The 20,548-nt window shown below is 40.0% G+C and overlaps 1 protein-coding gene across 9 annotated transcripts in view; it reads right to left on the bottom strand.

Annotated features, from left to right (window-relative positions):
- Positions 1 to 20,548, bottom strand: part of afdna (afadin, adherens junction formation factor a) — a 109,094-nt gene that overhangs the window by 36,129 nt on the left and 52,417 nt on the right. For 6 of the 9 annotated variants that reach the window (XM_041975298.1, XM_041975301.1, XM_041975299.1 and 3 more), the window contains 12 exons: positions 18,258 to 18,327; positions 15,772 to 15,842; positions 15,590 to 15,657; positions 12,440 to 12,645; positions 10,351 to 10,371; positions 7,359 to 7,504; positions 6,491 to 6,585; positions 6,065 to 6,330; positions 5,274 to 5,417; positions 4,894 to 5,092; positions 4,672 to 4,778; positions 1,138 to 1,218 (listed from right to left, as the gene is read on the bottom strand). In XM_041975298.1, the coding sequence (XP_041831232.1) occupies positions 1,138 to 1,218; positions 4,672 to 4,778; positions 4,894 to 5,092; positions 5,274 to 5,417; positions 6,065 to 6,330; positions 6,491 to 6,585; positions 7,359 to 7,504; positions 10,351 to 10,371; positions 12,440 to 12,645; positions 15,590 to 15,657; positions 15,772 to 15,842; positions 18,258 to 18,327 (1,474 nt within the window). The remainder of the gene's footprint in view (positions 1 to 1,137; positions 1,219 to 4,671; positions 4,779 to 4,893; positions 5,093 to 5,273; positions 5,418 to 6,064; positions 6,331 to 6,490; positions 6,586 to 7,358; positions 7,505 to 10,350; positions 10,372 to 12,439; positions 12,646 to 15,589; positions 15,658 to 15,771; positions 15,843 to 18,257; positions 18,328 to 20,548) is intronic. The other 3 variants (XM_041975300.1, XM_041975308.1, XM_041975307.1) reach the window with 1 other exon arrangement.

Below are 20,548 nucleotides of genomic sequence, written 5' to 3'. Positions count from 1 at the left end.
CATTCTGACAATGAAGCAATAATTTCCTCAATAATCCACACTCGCAGCCAATGCTAAAACCACTTCAAAATACCACTACATGTCTGCTCTCTTGTATCTTAAATATCTGTAAAAAGTGTGAAAATTTTATATAATTGCTAAGTTTTCTTCAAACTAGTAAATAATGTCTGTCAGAACCAAACTCAGTAAGCATTGATGGTACCAATAGAAAATAATGGTATGGCGAAACCGGTGGCTAAACAAGCAAAAGCATCCTCTCAAATGTTGTCACAAAGCAGAAATTCAAAAACACCTCCAACAAAGTGTTTTACCTGGTAAACCAGAATGCTACCTGAATTAGCAGAGAGCTTATTTCAAGTAGTCACCATCAATGAGTCAGACTGTCAGAAGTCACATTATCATTATAGTTATTATCTTTATAGAGGATGCTTATGTTGACCAACACTGATTTCACACAGAAGATGTCGCTGCTCATCTGTTATCCGCATAGAAGGTGAAGTTTAACCTATTAAGTACAACACACTAAAGTGTCTAAAAAGTATCCATTCTGAAATTAAAAAATCTTATTCTATTATCTTTTAAGCAGCAAAAACTATTTCAGTTGAACCTGAACACTAAAACCGGAACAAAGTGATTTATGAGTTCCTTTAGTAAATCAGAGGTGTGTATACAAGTACACCCCACAGGCAGACGGTGGTCCAGCCAGATGAGCCCCCACCTCACGTCCATGCCTAAACAATAGCTAACTAAACAGCTCGGGTTTTTGTCCAGGGCCCATCCAGAAGTTTCGTTTTAATGCCACTGTTTAGTCTCTGCTCTGCTGTCAGACTCAACAGTGAAAGCAGTCTGTTTAAAAAGAGCAGCCTGTTCTGTCAGCACAGTGTCAGTCAGCCCAACACACACCAACACACACCAACACACACCAAACACACTCCATCTCTGCAAACAGACTAAAAGCATTCAAGTTATTTTTGGATTTCCAATCAAATTCATGTTTTTTCTTACTTGTAAAGTTTTGGACTTTGTTTTAAAATAAAGATGTTTTCCTTCCAACTCAAATGATCCCAGATCAGACAAATTTCAGATTTCGCTTGTGAACAGAAGCACATACACGCACTTTCAGGTGGCATTTCCTACCTTGGCAGCCACGATGCTGAGGCCCATGCCGTTGTGCTTCTTCAGGGTTACCGTGACAACCTCTGGCTCTTTCCTCATTGGCTGAAAATAAAGATGGACAAAAGGGACAAACTGTAATTGAGGATGATGTTTCTGAAATGAATGTGTTAAGAGCGTGAGGAAGATGGAGTAAATGTCCGTCTGCCTCTGAAACATGGAGGGAAATGAGACCGTGGAGTGAAAAGAGGGAGGGATGGGAAAAGGGAGGGAAGGAATGAAGGAGGGATGCAGGGGAAAGGGGGAGACCACAGAGGAACCTGTGGTTGTTGGAATGAAGTCAAGAATGAAAAACCACATCATGGCTACCCAGACACACATATACACACAGGCATATACACACCAGAGCTTATGGAGGAGAACTGGGTGGCTGGGTGGGGAGAGACGGAGAAACAAAGACAGAGCTGCAGACATTCCCATATCAGGAAAAATATCATAACCCAGCTCATGTAAGAGCTAAATGACAGTCATCCTGTTGGGTACATTTCAGTGTTGTTGAATTTGTACCACTACTGGGTTAATGCAGATGGAGAGTGTGTGTGTGTGTGTGTGTGTAAGAGAGAGAATTTTATTAAGAGCTATCTGTGGGTAAAACCAGAACAAAACAAAACATCAACACAAGTTACTAAGTCCGCGCCATTTATTGCCCGGGGCAACCCGGGTGGGTGGATTTTTCACTCCATTTAAACCTGCCGATCAGCTGGGGCATCAGCCGGGTGACCTGCTGGGATCTAACCGCTTGTTCAGCGAGAACGCCACTTTAAAACACATGAGGGACAAGAAACAAATCACAGTTGGTTTGCCGATAAACTTAGAAAATGTTCTAACCTGATAAATAATGTTGATGTTTGGCCTGTTTGATTCCTCAAACAGCTTCTGCAGACGTGATTTTTTTTTAGCCGTTATAGCGAAGTTATGTTCTAATCCAACTAATTGTCCTTATATGTTAGGACTTCCAATGGACTTCCAACCAACTCCTTTTCCGCCGCTCGTCATCACTTCTTATCGCCCGGCAGACGGTAAAGGATCTTCAGATTCACCATTAAAAGTGAAAGAAATAAGAGACTTGGGCCGTTTTTGTTCAGCTTAGATGTTATTGATTCTGCTTTCCTAACGTAACTGTCATGATGGGTGAGCATGTGTACCTGTTATGATCAGAATAAACTGCTTTGGCTCATTTTTCATTTGGACTAGTTCAGCAGGTCACCATCTGATGTTTTGATTGTTGTGAAATGTTTAAAAAGGGGGTCCTCAATCCTGGTCCTCGAGGGCTGGTGTCCTGCAGGTTTTCAGAAGTTTCCCTGCTGCAACACACTTGACTCAGACTTGTGCAGAGCTTGGGAACCTCTGCACAAGTCTGCTAATTACTCATTGTTTTGAGTCAGGTGTGTTGCAGCAGGTAAATTTCTAAAACCTGCAGGATACTGGCTCTCAAAAACCGTGATTGAGGATCCCTGGTTTACGTGTTATTTTTTGTGACGTACATGCAATTGTGTCATTATTTAATGGCTGCCTGAAGTGAGTTTATCTTGTTGATTATATATTGTGTATCAGCTTACATTTAATCCCCTGTAGATAAAAATAGTCACACCCACAAATGACTCATATATTGAGGAAAACCAGTGGTCAAAATGTGTCTGTTCTTGTTGCCTTTTTCATCTAAGCTGTTATTTGAGTGCTGATGGATTATGTCATAAGAGTAGGGAGCTGTTATGTTGTTCTGAAACATCTACATTTGAAAAAGAATAAAAAACAAACTACCACTTGGCTCCAAAACAAATTGTAACTTGATTAAAGACTTATTCAAGACTGCTACTGCATGAAAGATAAATATTAAAAAACAGGACTTAAATGAGGGTTGACAAAGACGTCACTAACTTGAACCATTCAGCTCTGAAATGAGCCATTGATGAGGTCAGATAAAACAGACTAAACATGTAGTAGACTACATAAAAGAAAAACCAAAGTGTCTTCACTGGCACAGGCTAAAGGGTGTTGCTCTACGTCTGTAAACACAGACAAATACCTTCATGCTAAGCCTCTGCACCCAGGCAGCTTGTTTTACCCTTTTGTTCTAGAAAAATTTCCATCCAGCCAAAAAAATGAAAAGTTCCCAATGTGTTCGCAGCAGTGTGGATGAGAAGGATTTGTGTTTGTTTTGCTTGTACATTTAAAATTCCAGTGTTTAGTTCTAATCCACCACCATGAAATGGATTAAGAACACAACTACATTTGTAATGATGGTCCAGGAGGAACTCCAGACAATCCAGGTTTTAATCCTACAGTCTAAAGTGTGTGTGTGTGCATGAGAGACGCCTGCATTATGTCGATGCTACAGTCATGAAATAGTAGAGCTGGGATAAACAGACCAATTACAGAGGAAGTGGCTGTGTGTGTGTGTGTTTGTGTGTGATGTAAAGAAGTCTATCATTTACTGCTTCATGCTCACTAACTTCTCCAGAGTGATTGGTGTTGATTAAATTGTGCATGTGTGTGTGTTGATGTGTGCCCTCTGAAAAAATAAATAGCTCCTCCTGTTGTTACTGTAATCACTGCTTTTAAACTAGGAGACCACACACACACACACACACACACACACACACACTCATACACACAGACCTCTGGAATCAAATCAAAGCAACTTCCAGGTTTACACTTTTCTAAAAATAGTCAAACTATGTCAGCCGAGTCGTCAAATTGTCTACGGCTCAATGTCTGTTCAGGAATTTTGCCTTTTTTAGACGAGAACTTTGAAATCCTGCAAATCCAGTGTGATTTTTTTCAGCACAGAAGAAATGAACACCGGGATCCTCTCACATGTTTAAACTGTTATGTGCTGAAGTGAAGTACAATTAAGGTCCAGACTGCACTGAGTGACGAGTGTTATAGCCACTGATCAATGACGACGCAGGAAGTAACTCCCAGCCAGATTCATAGCCTGCACGCCACTTTTCTCTCCCAAAACCAATGAAACGAAAGAAAAAGTGATGTCATGGTGACTCCATTAATTTTAAATAAAGTTTTGACTCAATAAGTTAATGATGTTATTCTGTTAAAAGTTACCCTCACCTACCATCACCTCTGGCCAGTAAGGTTTCATTTCAATATATCTAAATATATATATATATATATATATATATATATATATATATATATATATATATATATATAAAAAAGATTTCAGGGGAAACTTGTGATAGACATGAACCACTTAAAGAAGCTCCCATTAGAGATCAACTGCAACATGAATGCTGAGGAAAAAAAATGATGAGTCTCCTGAAGTTTCTCTGCTGCAATGACACATCTGGACACTTTGTGGCTGCAGGAGCTTGTGTTTTGTTTTCTGCCGTCTTAGCTGTCGGATCTACTGTACACGGCCCCCGTGAGTCAGAATCGCTTATCTTGAAGAGTCCTCACTCCAGTTTTACCCAGAATGTCCTGCTGCTTTCAAAGACGACTTCACAAACAAAAACAAAATGTTGTGAGGGAGGGTCTTACCACTTCAGAGGTGTCGGTAGCAGAGAAGTGGGTGTCGCAGTCAGCTCCTTCAAAGTGGACAGTCCAAGTACCAGGTGAGCGTGGGTGTGGCACTAGCCTACAAAAACCTACCAGAGGAAAAACAAAAGAATGTTACTGATTATTTTGCTAGTTATCTTCTCAATCAAGTGCTACATAACATCAAATTGTTATGAATCAAAGAGTATATTAGTTTAACTTCACCTCTCTGCAGGAGTGGCTCCAGGAAGTCCTGCAGGCCGTTGGGGAGGTTGCGCACCACGTCGCATGAATAGCCGTCTTCAGGAAGAAGGAAGGGCAGCTGAAGGTCTGGATCCTCCTCCAGCTGTACCTCCCTGCCATCACTCCTTGCCAGCTCATCTGCTGTGTTTTCTGCCACCGCAACCACGTGGTCTATCAGCTCCTACACACACAGACCAAGCACACAATAGATGGGCAAACAGGGCTATCAAGATGGTTAAAAACACTAGAAAACGACCCAACTAAATCAGTAATGTTTGCATTAAGTAAAGCAGAGGTTATAAAAAGTTTAACTACAACTCTGTTTGAGTTGTCCCTTTTGTGCATGTTTGTGTTTTTCTTACAGGAGGGATGTAGGGCTCATCTGGTGCACAGTGATAGTTGGACATGAGGGCGTGGAGCTGCAGGGAGTTGAGCTTGAAGCAGGTGTTGTGGATGTTCTGCACATCCTGCATGGAGTATTTGTCCATCGTCAGCAGGGTGGTGGCCTGGAGGAAACACAAAAACATAAAAACATTACAATGAGCCAAATGAGCAGGTTTGTCTGCAGAAAGAATACTAGATTTTTTTTTTTTTGCTATATATTATATTCAATCGTGTAATATAAAGTGCAGCCAGAAAAACTTAACCCTTAATGCCTGGCTCAAGTAATAATGCACAGAAAATTCTAATTCTTTCAATTTATTTGTCCTTTTAACAAAAAACTTAAATAGTAATTTGCATATACAGTATGTACAGTTTATTACCACGAGATACATTAGAATTATTGTAGTGCAAATAAATATCTATCAGGACCCGGGAGACAAGTATTGTTTTCTTTTAAGCAACGTTTTTACCATAATGTAATGCAATAGCTCTCAGAAACTGCATCAACTATGATTCACATGTCATTAAACGGTTAAACTCTTAGTGCATAACAACTTTTTTTAGACAGTTTATAAGGGGAACACAAAAAGAAAAAATCTTTATGTAGTTCTGTTTTAATCTTCAGCCACAATTAAAGAAATTTAAATGACAAAGACGGAGAAACTAAATAGTGAAAGTATCTTTAACAGAAGTCCAGCAAGTCGACAGGTAGCTTTATATACACATGAACCCACAAACCTCATGGTGCAGGCAGCAGCAGTAATCTCACCTGCACTATTCGACTGAGGTGGCAGTCGGCGGCGAGCTCCAGGCCTTGCTTCTCCGCCCAGGCCTCGATGTGGCTGAGCTGCTGCCGGAGGATGGCCCCCCAGTAGTGGCAGCACAGCCCCGACTCTGTGTCCGTCACCAGCTTGTTAAACAGCCACATGTTGATGAAGTGGAAGAGCTGAGAGAAGAGCTGGATGGTGAGGGCGGCGTTGACTCGACACCGACGCAGTAACGACATGGCGCCCGTCAGCGTGTGCAACACGTCCTCTGGAAGGAGAAACAGAAGCATAAGAGTGACTCTTTGTCTTGATTAGCCGTTAACATGGCATGAAACAATTGAAACCAGACTAAAGAAACAGAATCATATTCTAAAATTAATCTGGTACCATTGCTACAAACATGATTGTGTGATGCTTTTCCACATTACCTATCTTGGGTCTCTGAGGATTATGCTCCTCGGGATCATCCAGGAAGGCAGGCATGTAATTGTTCAGATCAGCCTGTAGACAGTGGACCAGGTACCTGCAAAACACACATTACAGCTCCAGTGAAGACAAGAACATCAACACTTCATCTCATCCAGTCCATGGACTTTTGTACATAAAACCCTTCCCAAAAGTGGGCAATAATAAGACTCAATTTACATCATTTATTATAAACTTTGCACAAAAAGAAATTTATCTTATAACATTGGGAAGTCTGTTTTCTTCTAAAATGATGCCACATTTGTAAGGAAGATGCATTTGAGGGATGAGCATTAGAGGTGAATATGTGCAACTAATCAGACACTGTCAGCACCTGGTATACCAGGAGCTCAAAACAGGAGTCAGTAGCAGAATAAGATGTTTGGCATTGGCAGAGAAGATCTGGCAAGTTTGTGATGGGTTCAACCCACATTCTCAACTCTGCTGCTCATCCCACAAACACACTTTCCTTACAAATGTGGTTCCACCCAAAGGAAAAATAAACAGCTCTCCAACGGTGTAAGAATTATTGCCAAGAAGTGTCGTTACAACAAAGAAAAAACACCAAACACAAATTTCTTAATATTTGTACAAACTTTAGAGAATAATGTAACTCAATGACGGGATCTTATAAATCACTGTATCACACCAGCTTGTATTGTCAATAATCTGGCCTGTCTAAATATTACTATCGTACTTACATACATTATCTTACATTTTGTACAAATCATAGACTTTACATCAACCATTTTGCCCCATAAGGTTGAGATTTACTCTAAAACAGCCCACAAATTAACTCCTGCTCCTCCCCACATCTGTGCAAACACTGACTTGAAGGCCATCTGGACCAGGTGGGCAAGGATGTCCTGGGCGTCCAGTGTGATGCGACTCAAGTCTCGGTCCTGCTTGATGAAGTTGAGCAGCTCGGAGGCGTTGGCCATCCAGAAAGCCAGAGCTCCTGCAATGTTCTTCTGCTTCTGTAAAGTTCCAATCACACACAGAGACAAAGAACATAGAGAGGAGATTGTTAGAAGAGCAGGATGCAGAAGAGGAAAAGGTGTTAAAAAGAAGTAAAGGAGACTGAGGTTTTTCTGTTTGAGAGGCAGCCAAAAGGAGCAGCTGTTACTTCAGGGATAGACTCGTGCCCGGCCCACCCCTCCCTTGAAGCCAAGCCGGTGTTGAGAAGAAGAGTGGTCATCACTGTCAGGTCAATGAATTATTAAAGAATATTCAACAGTTTGACACAAAGGTGACCTCTCCTTTTCCCTCCATTCATCAGCTCACCAGAAAAAGAACTTCTGCACTGACTAGTTTCTTTTTGTTGATTCGTAGCCTGAATGAATTCACACTGCAAGCACCAAGAACATGCACTGACAAACGGGAGCTACAGCAGGATGACAGATGTTTGCATCGTACAAGAGATTATCCATGGCTGATTTGAAGCTGATTTATTTTAATTGCATGAAACAACAACAACCAGTGGCTAGGTAGCTTAGCTTGAAAATTAAAAAAAGAACTAAGCCTTCAGTCATGGCTTGGCACTGTGTAAAGGACAAGTCTCTGCAGTAGTGGTGGGGAACCTTGGTCCTGCAAGTTTTCAATATTTCCCTGCTCCAAGACCTCAGTTAAAATTAATGAGTCACTGTGCAGAACTTGATAGGCCTTTGGGTCCATTTGATTTTAATCAGGTGTGTTGGAGCAGGAATACATAGAAAACTTCCTGGAACTGCGACCCTCAAAGACCAGGGTTCCCCACCACTGCCCTAAAGTTCACTTTAGATGCAACTCTATATCTCCTGACAATAACATCTTTTTGAGGATTCACTCACTACGTAGTTCCACAGCACACCCCAGGAGCTAAAAGTGCTGGAGAGCTACTTCCCTCCAAAACAGCCCTAGCCCACATATGACACTTTCACAATCTGTATTTTCAGGGTGGGGCTTCGGGTTTTCTAATTTATCTTGCATTGAAAATGAAGACAGTCTGAAGAGAGGTTTAAAGGTTATATTCTGTTTAATCTGTACACAAGATCAAATAAGAATGTATGGTTTTGGGATTTAACAAATTTAAAAAGGGGACTATTTTCTGGCCAAGAGTTCTGATGTGTCTGAGAAATATAACCTAACTCTGACAGAACAGAAGCTGATTTTGCCACCGTAGACAAGTGCAAAGCTAGATTTTTCTTCTTGTTTCTTCTTGTCTAGTGTAGCTCTAGCTCAATATTTGCCCTACAACAGAAGGGTGGAAAGTGTGCTCCTCAAAACCATAAAAATATATGGATTCTCTTCTTTTTATTGACTGTAGCTCCAGAAGAGTACAAAATACATACTTTCCAGACTAAGCTGAAAAAGAAAGCCGGCTGTTTGCAGTGTGAATGTGTGAAGTATAAATATGAGAAACTGATCTGAATTTTTAACTGTCCACAGTTTAATCTGCAGCTCTGTGGAGGACAGAGTTCAGCATCTGAGGAGCTGATTGGCTAACATTCATGACGCTCAGAGAGGCAGGAGCGTGCGAAGCGCGTATTCCTGCACTCATCTATCCCTGCCTTGAAAAACGAGGCACAAATCAGAAAAAAAAAAAAAAAACCTTCATTCAGAACAGCCAGAGAATGCAAGATGGAGCAGAGTGCATCCAAAACAAAACATTTAGGACACTTTCAGACACAGATGGTGGTTGAACAATGAATGAATGAATTCAATGAAATACCAAACAGACAAATAAAGCAGAGGAGGTCAGAGGGACGCGACTTGTCTCTCATCCACACTGTCGAGAAGGAGAAGCAAGACGTGATGTCACACAAAATGGATGCCAGAATTAAAGACGAAGCAACGATGGACAGGGGTGGTTGCTTTGGGTTTTCCTAAGTTTTTGGTTTTCGTTTTTAGTACCAGGCAGGTCCAGGAAGCTGAATGGAATTAGTCAGGTTGATGTTGCTGTTGTTGCTTAGTTTTCCAGCTGTGGGTAGGACGTACTGTTATTGCTTTGTTTCACATTTCTGTTAGAATGGAGAAAAAGAAGCAGCAGCAACAATGATGGGCTGGTAAAAAAAAAAAAGGCACAGAAAAGAGAGAAGGGAGAGGAGAGTAGAGGCTTGAGAAGGTTGGGCGATATGATTTTACATGACCAAACCGTGAAGCACTCTTAACCAATCTTTTTCCACTTTAATTTGTCATCTGTACTTTTTTACTATTAATACAAGAGCAGACATCAATGTGGTGTTTACAGTTTAAATAAGGAGAGTTACCTGTTTACAATATATTTGTGCTGAATTTAGTGTTTATAAGCAAAGCAATCTGTGGAAAATGTTTAGTAGTGCCATTTTTTTATGTTTCAACAGATGGTGTTGCACTGTTATTGGAGTTGGCATATTTCTGTCCAAATATGCAACAGACTTTTTCCAAAAGTGACTTTTTTTTCCCCCTTTAATTGTTAAATAAATCTATATAAAAGCCCCATTAATTAAAAGATGTCTTCTTGTGCCTGCAACCTATTCATCACACAAATGTGGCTCAGAAGAAAATATCATTTAGAATGAAAACCTGCTCTAAACCATTGCTAAGCTAAGCTAAGACTTTTCACTGTACATGTTTAGGTTACTTTTCTAGCTATTTGTATATATATTTTTAAAACTTTTACTCCTGAATAACAGAAAGTAGAATTAAATGATGTTGCAGGGTTTTAGGTGATGGTCATAAAAGCCAAACTAAGCATAATTTTATTCACATCGCCCACCTCCAGGAGTTAGAGAGTTGGAGAAGAAGAGCAAGTAACAAAAGGTAAACGGGTCTTTAGCAGCCGTATCATGGTGTACTATCCTACCTGATCCCCTTCATGAATCTCCTGGATGGAAGGAAGAGGAGGAAGAGGAGGAGGAGGAGGACACATTTACAGGACAGAGAGAAAACACGTCAACAGCTACAGTATGGACACAGCTATGTAAACACACACACAGATACACAAAACACTGGCTCACGCATGGTCATGGTTAACGACGTAACGACGAAATAAGCTGATGAACTGATGGAGGTGAGCTGAAACCACATCTGGGAAAGAAAACTTAGCAAGTTCAACTTACGGCTTTAGGAAACCCAGAAGATAAACATGATTTTGCATCATTTTTATACAATTTGCAAATAAAAACCTTAAGCTGTATCTTTGGATGTTGACATACTTGTCTCAGCTGATCTGATCATAACTACACTACATTTTACATCTGGCTTTGGAGGGGGACTCCAGATGTGTGACGCTTGTGATCAGATCACATATTCATTACTTCTCTTTGACAAATATTGTTACTGTGCAGAACTCCTTCATTTTATCCATCTGTATGGCCAATAACGGCTGTTTCTCACCAGCAGGAAGAATGAAAGTGGAGTAACTGATCAGATGGGACAGATCAGGTGTTGAGATCCGATCATTTAAGTACGTTTACACACAGACTTGGATCTGACCAGCGATATCTGAATCTGAAGCAGTCGAACAAACATTTCAGAACCTCAAGACCAAATAAATAAATAAAAAAAAGGCCAAAAATTTTATGTCTATATGAAAAAACGTGGAGAGTCAATCATCGACCTGTCACTGCTTTCAGTTCCTTTTTATATTAGCTGAATATCTTAAGAGTGTTTTACTTAATCTGTTTTTATTGTAACTATGTTTTTAATTGTGATTGTCTCTTGTTTGTGGGTTGTGGAGGTGCTTTGTTTGGCCAGGACACCCTTGAAAAAGGAGGTCTGTGACCTCACCGGGTTAAACGTTGGCTAGAGAAAAATACTAATCTCCCTGGATACATGCAGTTACGACCATTTAAATCAGTCAGATCATCATAAAGATTTTTGACCCATGCCATACATTACCATCAATATTAATAGAGCAACAACACCGAAGTGCTGTACATAAAAATTAAAGAAACACAGGTCAGAAGTAAAACCAAGACGGTAAAAACAAATTTCGTCAGCTTAATTATTTAACAGCAAATCTGGTGAACACTACACACACACCAAGTGTGTGTAAATCCAACATAAATGGTACAAAGAGGAAGTTTTAAACCAACTCCAGATAAGCGAACAATAGTGCAACCAGTTTTAAAAGTATATATATGCATTTCTTTCAAGCAAACCCTTCAAATGATGCATTTACATTTGGATACACTGTCTGTAGCAAGTAGCTGCAGATGATGCAAAGACGTTTTGTTTTTTTTACATCCATTACACATGTACTTTAGCAAGTGCTTTACATCCTACAGAAACTTCAACATATGAATAAGGTTTAGATAAATACTAAAAATGCTGCCACACACAACTTAAACACATGTTTAGGAGTTTTTTGAGGAAAAAAGTTCACATTCCTACATTCCTCAGTGAAGAGATTTTCCTGAAACTCTATAAAGTGAAATTCTGCTACTTGCAGACAGAAATAGATCAAGTCTTTAACCCACAGTGTGTGTTTGTGTTTTCTTTCATAACTTCCCTGCATGCTAAAGGCAATGAGAAGCTGCCTGGGAGCTAAAACAAATCTGAGCCTATTTCACCAAGGCAAAAATATACTTGAAAGGCTTACTACTACAGAGTTTGTGTATTTCAGGCAGAAGTAACTGCTCTATGCAAGCACAAGTTCAGGATATACAGCCTTCCCACCACAAGCATTTAACACTGAGGTGTATTAACAAACAGCACAGACTGATACACAGGAGGCAAAGGCACACCTTACAACTACAAATGTAGTTAGTAAGAGTTAATGCATGAAGATGCATCAACTTTTAAAATGTAATCCAAAACAAGGTTATGGAGGGAAGGGACCAAACAAAACTCAACAGAACACACTGTTATCATGTGGAAATTAAATAAACGATGGGATTGTTCAACCTGAAAAAGGAAAAAAAAAAAAAAAAAAAGAGAGAGTTACTAACCTGGATGACTCCTTCCATCATGCTCACCATCTTGTTGACGATGGCGATGACTTTGTGTGTCCTCTCTGAAGGTGAAATGTCGGGCCGGTAAGCTTGCGACATGACGTAGCGGCAGGCCATGTACAGCACGTAGGTGGGTGAGAGTTTGAAGTGGACTGTGGAGCTGTTGGTGTAGTTGATGATGGCGGAGAGGAAGGTGTCTTCAGCTGGAGGGCAAAAAGGGTCACGTTAAAAAACCAGTTGCAGGTAAAGTGCTAAACGGTATGAATCTACTCTGACATGCCCCATTAGAACTCCAGAGGTCAACTTTATTTGCTGCTCTCTGCTGCCACTATGGGGCGGTGTCAACACTGTCTTTCTACAGTCCAGCACCTTTATAATTAAACTGAATACGTCCACAGCTGTGATGCCTTTAAAAAAATCAAAAAAATTCAAAGAGATCCACACAGCATACATCATGGATAATTTGATTTAATATTCTAACCATTAAATTAATCATTTGTAAGCAGGCAAATAAGCAATTTGGTCCAGAAGACACCATCCTTATTGCTCCTCTCGTAGTAGCCCAAATAGATAACACCAAAATTGTCTCTAAATAAGGAAAAAAATTACAACAAAAAAAAATCCACTGTATTTAGATTGTTGCAACATGAGATACTAGACGAAGCTGCATCCAACACTGAACCTTAAAGGGAAACTTTCAACCTGCATAGTGATTGTCAGTTTTTATATAAATGTCTCATTCAAGCAAAGTGCTCAAAAGCTCAAAACCTGGTTTGGTGGGGTCATGTGGTTATGTTAAACAACGACATGCAATCCAGAGAGATCTTAGATGAAAACACAAGATAAAAGGCTTAGACACCACAACAGTGAACATGTGTCTCTGTTACCAGGTTCAGCTGTAAAAACATGTTTTACGTCAACAATTAACATTTCCTTCTCCACAATCATGTGGTAAATATTAGAATTAAAATACATTTAGAAATGTCATGCTGGAAAATCCTGTATATTAATTTGTGTTGTAAGTTTTAGGTTTTCCTTCATTAATGTTGTTGAAACAATGATAATAAAGATGATTCTGATTCTGATGTCTACTATCACAACCAGATAGCTAAACGAACTACAAAATAGAGTGTTTCAGATTATTATTTTATATATTACAATATTTAACATATTTAGTCGAGTCAAAAAGAAAGTCCACTCTGGTACTTACCAGGTCTTTAAAGGTCAGATTAACAACACATGACAGTGTCTCGTCTTTTTAACAAAAACTGAGTCAACTTGCAGAATTAACATGTGAAAAACAAAGTACACCTTGGCTTGTAAAACCACCTCCGGCAGCAATAACTTCAAGTTATCTTTTTCTATGTGACGTTACCAGTTTCACATCCATGTGGAGGAATTTCGGTTCACTCTTCTTTACGGTGTTGCTTCATTTCATTGAGGTTTGCAGGTATTTGTTTCTGCACAGCTTTCTGAAGGTCCCACCACAGCATTTCAGTTAGGTTGAGACCTGGACTTTAAATGGATCATTGCAACAGCTTAATCGTTTTCTCTTTCAGGCTCTATAGATTTCTATAGATTTGCTGCTGTGTTTGGGATCATTGTCCTGGTGCATGAGACAGTTTCAGTAAGGTTTTAACTGCTGGGACAGATGGCCTCATATTTGACATTGGAATCTGTTCATGGCATCCTGGTTCTGTGGCTGCAAAATAAGCTCAAATTATCAGCCCTTGACAGCTGGTAAGAGCTGACATGCTGCATTTAGTTTTCATCCAACATGCTGCTGAGCATCGTAACCAAACATCTCCACATTGGAAGAGTTTGTAGAATGATGGACTTCATATAGTTTGGAAATGACCTTATAATTCTTCCCAGATTTATAGGAAGCAACCATTTCTTCTCTAAGATCATTGCTGATGTCTTTCCTTCCTAAATGCATCAGAACTGTTGAAATTTCTGCTTTTATAGAAGTGCTCACATTGATGAGGATCAGTTAATCAAATCCATTTAAATAGAAGCACCCTCTTAATTTTTGTGGAAGCAGTGAGGTTGGACATAAATGTTTTAGGCCATGCTTGGTTGTTAAGGTTGTATTACTCTATTTTTAGGATCTGTTAAGAACCAGAGGATTTTTATCACGTCCTGATATATTAAACTGCACATTTATGGGACACACCAGTAAAACCACGTTTTGATGTCAAACTGGTTGCAGCTGTTCTTTCACACCACTACTACAACCCTCCCATAGCAAACCTGAAGATCAGAGCCCACGCAGGCGTGTCACTGTGTACCACCAACACACTATTCTTTGAGGCATATGGTTTCTCCCAGTGCATTGTGGGTATATGACTCTCCACCGCTTGATGACTAGCCGAAACCGTACTCTGCCTGGAAAAACAGATGAGCTCACGCTATGCCAAATATACAGCATACTTTGTGCAAACAGGCCCACAATGGCCCAAAGAAAGTCAATAAACAGACGTGTCACAAAGAAAAAGCAAACAGCTAAGAGCAACAAAGACTGTGGGAAACATGGAGCTTCAGGTGAACTGCATTTTGTTTGACATTTTCAGCTCTTTGAAGCTCAATTAAAATAAATCCAACACCTTAAACCAATGCCGTTCTGGCTAAATTAATGCACTAAAACAAACTTGAGCGACATCATGATTTAGCCAAGTTTTAAGACGATTTAACCTGTTCAGATAAAGGGAGGAAATTATGTTTCATTAACAATAGAACATATTGTACAAAAACAGCCTCAAAGACCGAAAATGCAAAAAGTCCTTTCCCTTTTCTGCCATGTTAGATCGGAGATTTACAGTTCGTTTAGGGCCACTAAAAATCCAACTAAAGGATAATTCTTCCATTTCTTTACTGAACTTTAAATCTTTAAACCGATGTATTGATATGCCAAATATAAGCCACATTAATGCTTCAAAATTAACAGAACAAGTGAACTAATTTGACTCTTTGGTGAAGAACTGCAGGCTCAAATAATGTGAAGTGCTGCTGGGTTACAGACAATAACCTTTCGGTCAGGACAGACCGTCGTCCCACTGGGTATAAAGGAAACTAGGAGGGTTCAATAATTTCCATGTATTGATTGTGTCACTAACACGATGAGTAGAGGCAGACAATAATACTCACAGTTTTCTCTGAACTCGATGCTGGCTGGAAGAGTCAGCTCTGTCCTCTCTGCTGAAATGTCCTGAGACCTGGTGAGACAAAATTAGACAATTAGACATATAAGACAAAGCTGTAAGGAGCGAGGACGAGGCAGAGGGTGGGAGGGAATGAGGTGATGACAGCAGGAGAAAAATGAGTCAGACCTGCTGTCCTGCTGCTCTCCTCTGATCATGGGTTTGACCATGCCTCTCTCCATCTCCAGCTTTCCTGAACTCTGCATACACACAAAAACACATATTTTATCAGTATTAGAAAAAAACAAAACCTGGAAAAACAGTTTTTGACCTGAATACAAGCCCAGATGTGGAATCAATTTATTGACCAAGATGTTCACTCAGCCTCCAAACTCTTACCAAACTGATGATATCTCTGGGAAGAAAAGCCAACACACAAAGAGCCCAGACAAGGCTAACATCACTCCACCACCTTTAAGACTCTTTCACACTGGTGATAAAACCAGCAAACATCTGGCTGAAGTGCAATGTAAAATACTTCATCAGCACTTCCTTCTGTGCCGTGTAATTACTGTTGACTAATCAGCTCCAGCTCAGGACCAATTTGAACAACGTCATGGTGTCAAAACTAGTAAATTGGCCTAATTGTCTCAAGACAGTCATGTTAATCAGCAACACAGCCTGTAGGATGCAGTCTGAAGCCATCCCTGTATGTTGCCATTGTGACACACCTGTCCTAAGAGGCAGTAAGATGGACCCCTCAAAGCAGCAATGATAGTGTTTAAAACTACTTGTGTGAAAAGAGTTTGCTTTGTTTTGGGTTATTTTTAGTCAGAGCTGTTTTTCGCAGTCCAACTCAATATGATTACAATGTTACAGTAAATTAGTGTAAGTGAAGGGCTGTTCTGATGCATCAAGACTGCTCACACAAATTCATTTGAAGCCATTTTACCCAATTCAGAGACCTGGTTTTATTAACACAGTTGTGAGGCTGTTGAATCTCTTTTTGTTATATAGATAATAATGCTAGGGGATATTTACCATTTTTAATCACACAATTTTCTGCAATTAATTGCATTGTTATGCACAGAATTTAATAATGAATTAAAAAGTAGGGCTTTGCACGGGTTTAGTTTAAGGCCCCATTTACACAACAACGCTGAAACAGTACAAAGCAAAAGTGTTGTTAAGTTTTGGCCTCTCGTTTACGCCGAGTTGTGGGTGGACGAAACCACAAAGGTTTGGGAAAAGGATCCAGAGGAAAATGTTCTTGAAAAGCAAGCCAGATGTTACACAGATGTCTGTGTAAACGTGAACTGGAATCTACACTCACAAACAGCACAACAACAACAATGGTCGACCTCCGTGTTTCTACTGTTGAATCTTTTTGTTTGGTCTCTTAAAAGAAAACCTGCTTCTCATGCAACATTTCTGTCATCAGCGGAGACGCAAAGATTACATGCACCAGCTTAACCTCTATGTGAGTGGAGAGTTAAATAAAAAGACACCTCTGAATAAAACCCGGCAAAGTTTCACTGCCCATTACAGGCCTGGCGTGCACACCACATTTTAATATATATCAGATCAATTTTAATATAGCTTTAGCTCAGGAGGAAGTCATCTTCCAAGCAAGACACTGAACTCTGCATTGCTTCCCAATCTGTCTGTTGGGGTTTGAGTGTGTATGTGAATGGGTAAGTGTACAGCGTAAGCCCTTTTATTAGTTAAGCTAATGGAAAGTCCATTTACCATTTTACATTGATTCCAGCTTTATTTGTGTTTTCCGTCTGCTGTAATTTTTCTGAATACACAAAGAGAAGCGTTTTGGTTTTACATGAAAACATTGTGTATACAGCATTTAAAAGTGCTGCTACGTGAACAAAAGTTCAGTAACTTTGGGTTTAAACACTAAACAAATGAGCTGCTTTTTAACAGCAGTATTCTCTTTACACAGCAGCAGTTAAAATGTTTTTTTCTCAACTTATTATTGTAATAAAATTGGATATATATGATGCAGGATGAAAAGATTTAAAAAAAGTCAGTATTCATCTCAAAATTTTCTGAACCTGTCTTCCTTCTTAACCCAAAGGGAACAAATAAATATCTGATGGTGAATTTCCTGCTATCAGGTGTAAAAAGGAGAGTATTTATGGGCTTCACACTTTCCATAGCAACTCCATAAGCCAAATACATCAGGTTTTCACTAAACTAGCACTTTTTCCCGCACATGGACGGATCAGAGCTTCAGAGAAGCCGAAGAGGGAACAGATTTCAATTCAACACTGGTTTGTGAGGCTCAACCCAAATGCTCTTCCTAACTGAGACCCAGTAAACAGCTATAACTCTATCTCTTATGTGCATGAAAAGATGAACAGATTCACCCAGAGATCAAACAGCAGTTACAGTTAAATGATGCAGAAATGCAATTTTGTAAATTACAGTATACATCAATCAGAGTATGTGTTATTGCAACGCACCCATATGACACATTTATACAGAATTCTGTTATTTCTGACTGTTTGCTCAATCCACGTACCAATACCAAAAGCAAACAATTCAACAAGAACTTTAATCCAACATGCTTCATATAAGATCGGTACTAGCAACAGTTCAGCAGATTCTGCATATCCTGTATATTCAATCATTCTTTTTGCATTTACGATGTCATTCATTACCTTGCTGGTAGGCAACGCTGTTCCGCTGTGGATGTCTCCGTGAAGGTCGAAGGTTGTTTCTGGTACGCTGCTGCAGGGTAAAAAGAAACCACAGACATTCAACCGTTAAGACCAGGCGGACTTTTCATTACAGATAACAACAAGAGCTCAGACTTAATCCAGATGCGCACACACAAACCCAGACAGGCTCGGCTATTCGACTCATAGTCAGGGAGGAGAGAGCCGGATCAGTGAATGAATGACTCACCAACATACGCAGGAGGACAGTTTGCTTTATAAATACACACACCTATGTAACAGTATAATTAGATGCAGAGAAGTCAGGACACCAGGACTCGCAGTGTTTGATATTTATTGAGTGTGACAGAGGTCAGGTTTAACAGACAGGCTTCAGCTTTTCACATTCTGTGTGTGAAAACAGGGAATCGATGTAAAATAAACAAAAACACACAAAGCAATTACACTCAGTTATTGACAGGGAGCTCTTTGTCACATACACAAAAACCCACCAGCAGCTAAAGTAGGTTGAACCATTTACAGCATGGCTTCACTTTAAATTGCATACGCTGTGCTGATTTATCTACTAGATTTTCTGTTTTTATCTAGATAACTTTCACACTACATCATTGATGCCTTTCAGTTTGTTTTTGTTTTGTATTCACAATAATGCAGGTAAACTGTGAGCAGATGTGTTCAGCCTTTAAACAGATCTTTTCAACTCTCCCTCAGTTTAACAAGCTGCTGGAAATAAATGACTTTCCTTCAGCTTATAACTAACTGTCATGCGATCATCAGAACCAAACAGTCATGTGAGGATTGCTGAAAACAGTCTAATTTTTGGCTCCTTCAGTAGCTCAAAAACCTGCTCGGAAGTTTCTTTGAGAAGGCTCAGACACAAACTGAGCTTCATTCCTCATTTATTTTTTGTCTCATACATGCTAGATACTGATGACAGTCAAAAATGAGTTAAGAAGCAGCAGATCAAAGATTCAAGAATGTTTTCACTACAAGATCATCTCTGCAGCTGCTAAAATCTGGTGCCAAATAATCCAAATCTTAAAATCTGCCAAACTGTGGCTGTAATCAGCCTTTACGTCACGAATGGTCTCCACAAAATGAAGTTGGTGTAAGTGCGGGAACACTGGAAAGCAGCCCAGAAAACCACAAAGATCCACATCCACCACTTCAACATATACACACTCCAGACTGAGGTGGCACACAGCTGCAGAACAAGAGGGCTGGTCTTAATTTAACTTCCATCCCCAGAATTTTTTTTTTTTTTTTTAGGTAGCAGCACAATTCATTCAGTTTAGCTGTGAGCTCCTGAAGCTGCTAAAGATGCCATCTGAAAGGAGGACAGAAGACCTTCTGATCCAGTTTTGGATTAATTACGCCACAACAGCATGACATCCATCTATCCATTTCTATTTAGGTTTGGTTGCTTATCAAAAGGCCAAAAAGTTTGGTCCGCTTCCATGGATAGTCTGGTGTGTTTGGAGCAGTGTGGATGCTTATTTGGAATCGGGTGCGGACCAAAGAAATTAACTCCAGTCCGCTTGAGATCCATGAGTCTTGGTCCACTTGCTAGTGAACTTTGGTCAGATAACGATGAAAGTGGGAATTCAAATGGACTATCCAGCGAACCAAAGAGAGGAAGTGACATATGACGCAACGTACTGCATTACGTCAGATATCTGGCCGACTTTCATGCTGCTTATATTGGACAGATTCTGGTGAAAGCAGCATCAGGTTAGAACACCAAAGTAAAAACACAAATCACACAGCTGAATAAATTTGTTGTTTCTCCATTGTTTACTTGGGGTGAGCGAGCCAGTTTCGGCCCTGGCCAATCAATGAGCCGGACTTTCTTCTTCTTTCTTCTTGGTCAGTGGTCTCTTCAGGAAATATTGCCCCCTAGTGAGCAGAGGTTGTTACTGAATGACACTGTTCAGGCAGTTTGATCTGTTTGAGTAAAGCAGTGTGAAAGCAAACCAAACCAAAGGAAGGACAGAATTTTTTCCAAATTCCTGTGCTCTTAAACGCCCTTGTCTGGTGGGAAAGCACCACAGGATGAGATACAAGGGACGACCATGGCAGAGTCCAAACATCCATTTAAAGCGTTCTCAACTTGGTCATGCAACGACCAGAACGTCAATTTTCATTATTATCCTACCAAATGTAATCCTTTATTTTCCATTCCCACCTTGTCTTGTTTAGGGTTGCAAGGGGGAGGAATTCTATCCAAATGTAATACGAATAGAAGTGGGGAGCACCCTAGCAGGTAACCAGTC

Source organism: Melanotaenia boesemani, chromosome 22 (assembly GCF_017639745.1).
Source record: "Melanotaenia boesemani isolate fMelBoe1 chromosome 22, fMelBoe1.pri, whole genome shotgun sequence".
In the NCBI taxonomy this organism is placed as follows: Eukaryota; Metazoa; Chordata; class Actinopteri; order Atheriniformes; family Melanotaeniidae; genus Melanotaenia; species Melanotaenia boesemani.
Note: the sequence above shows the minus strand (reverse complement) of the source record. Positions and strands in the feature narration are given on the sequence as shown.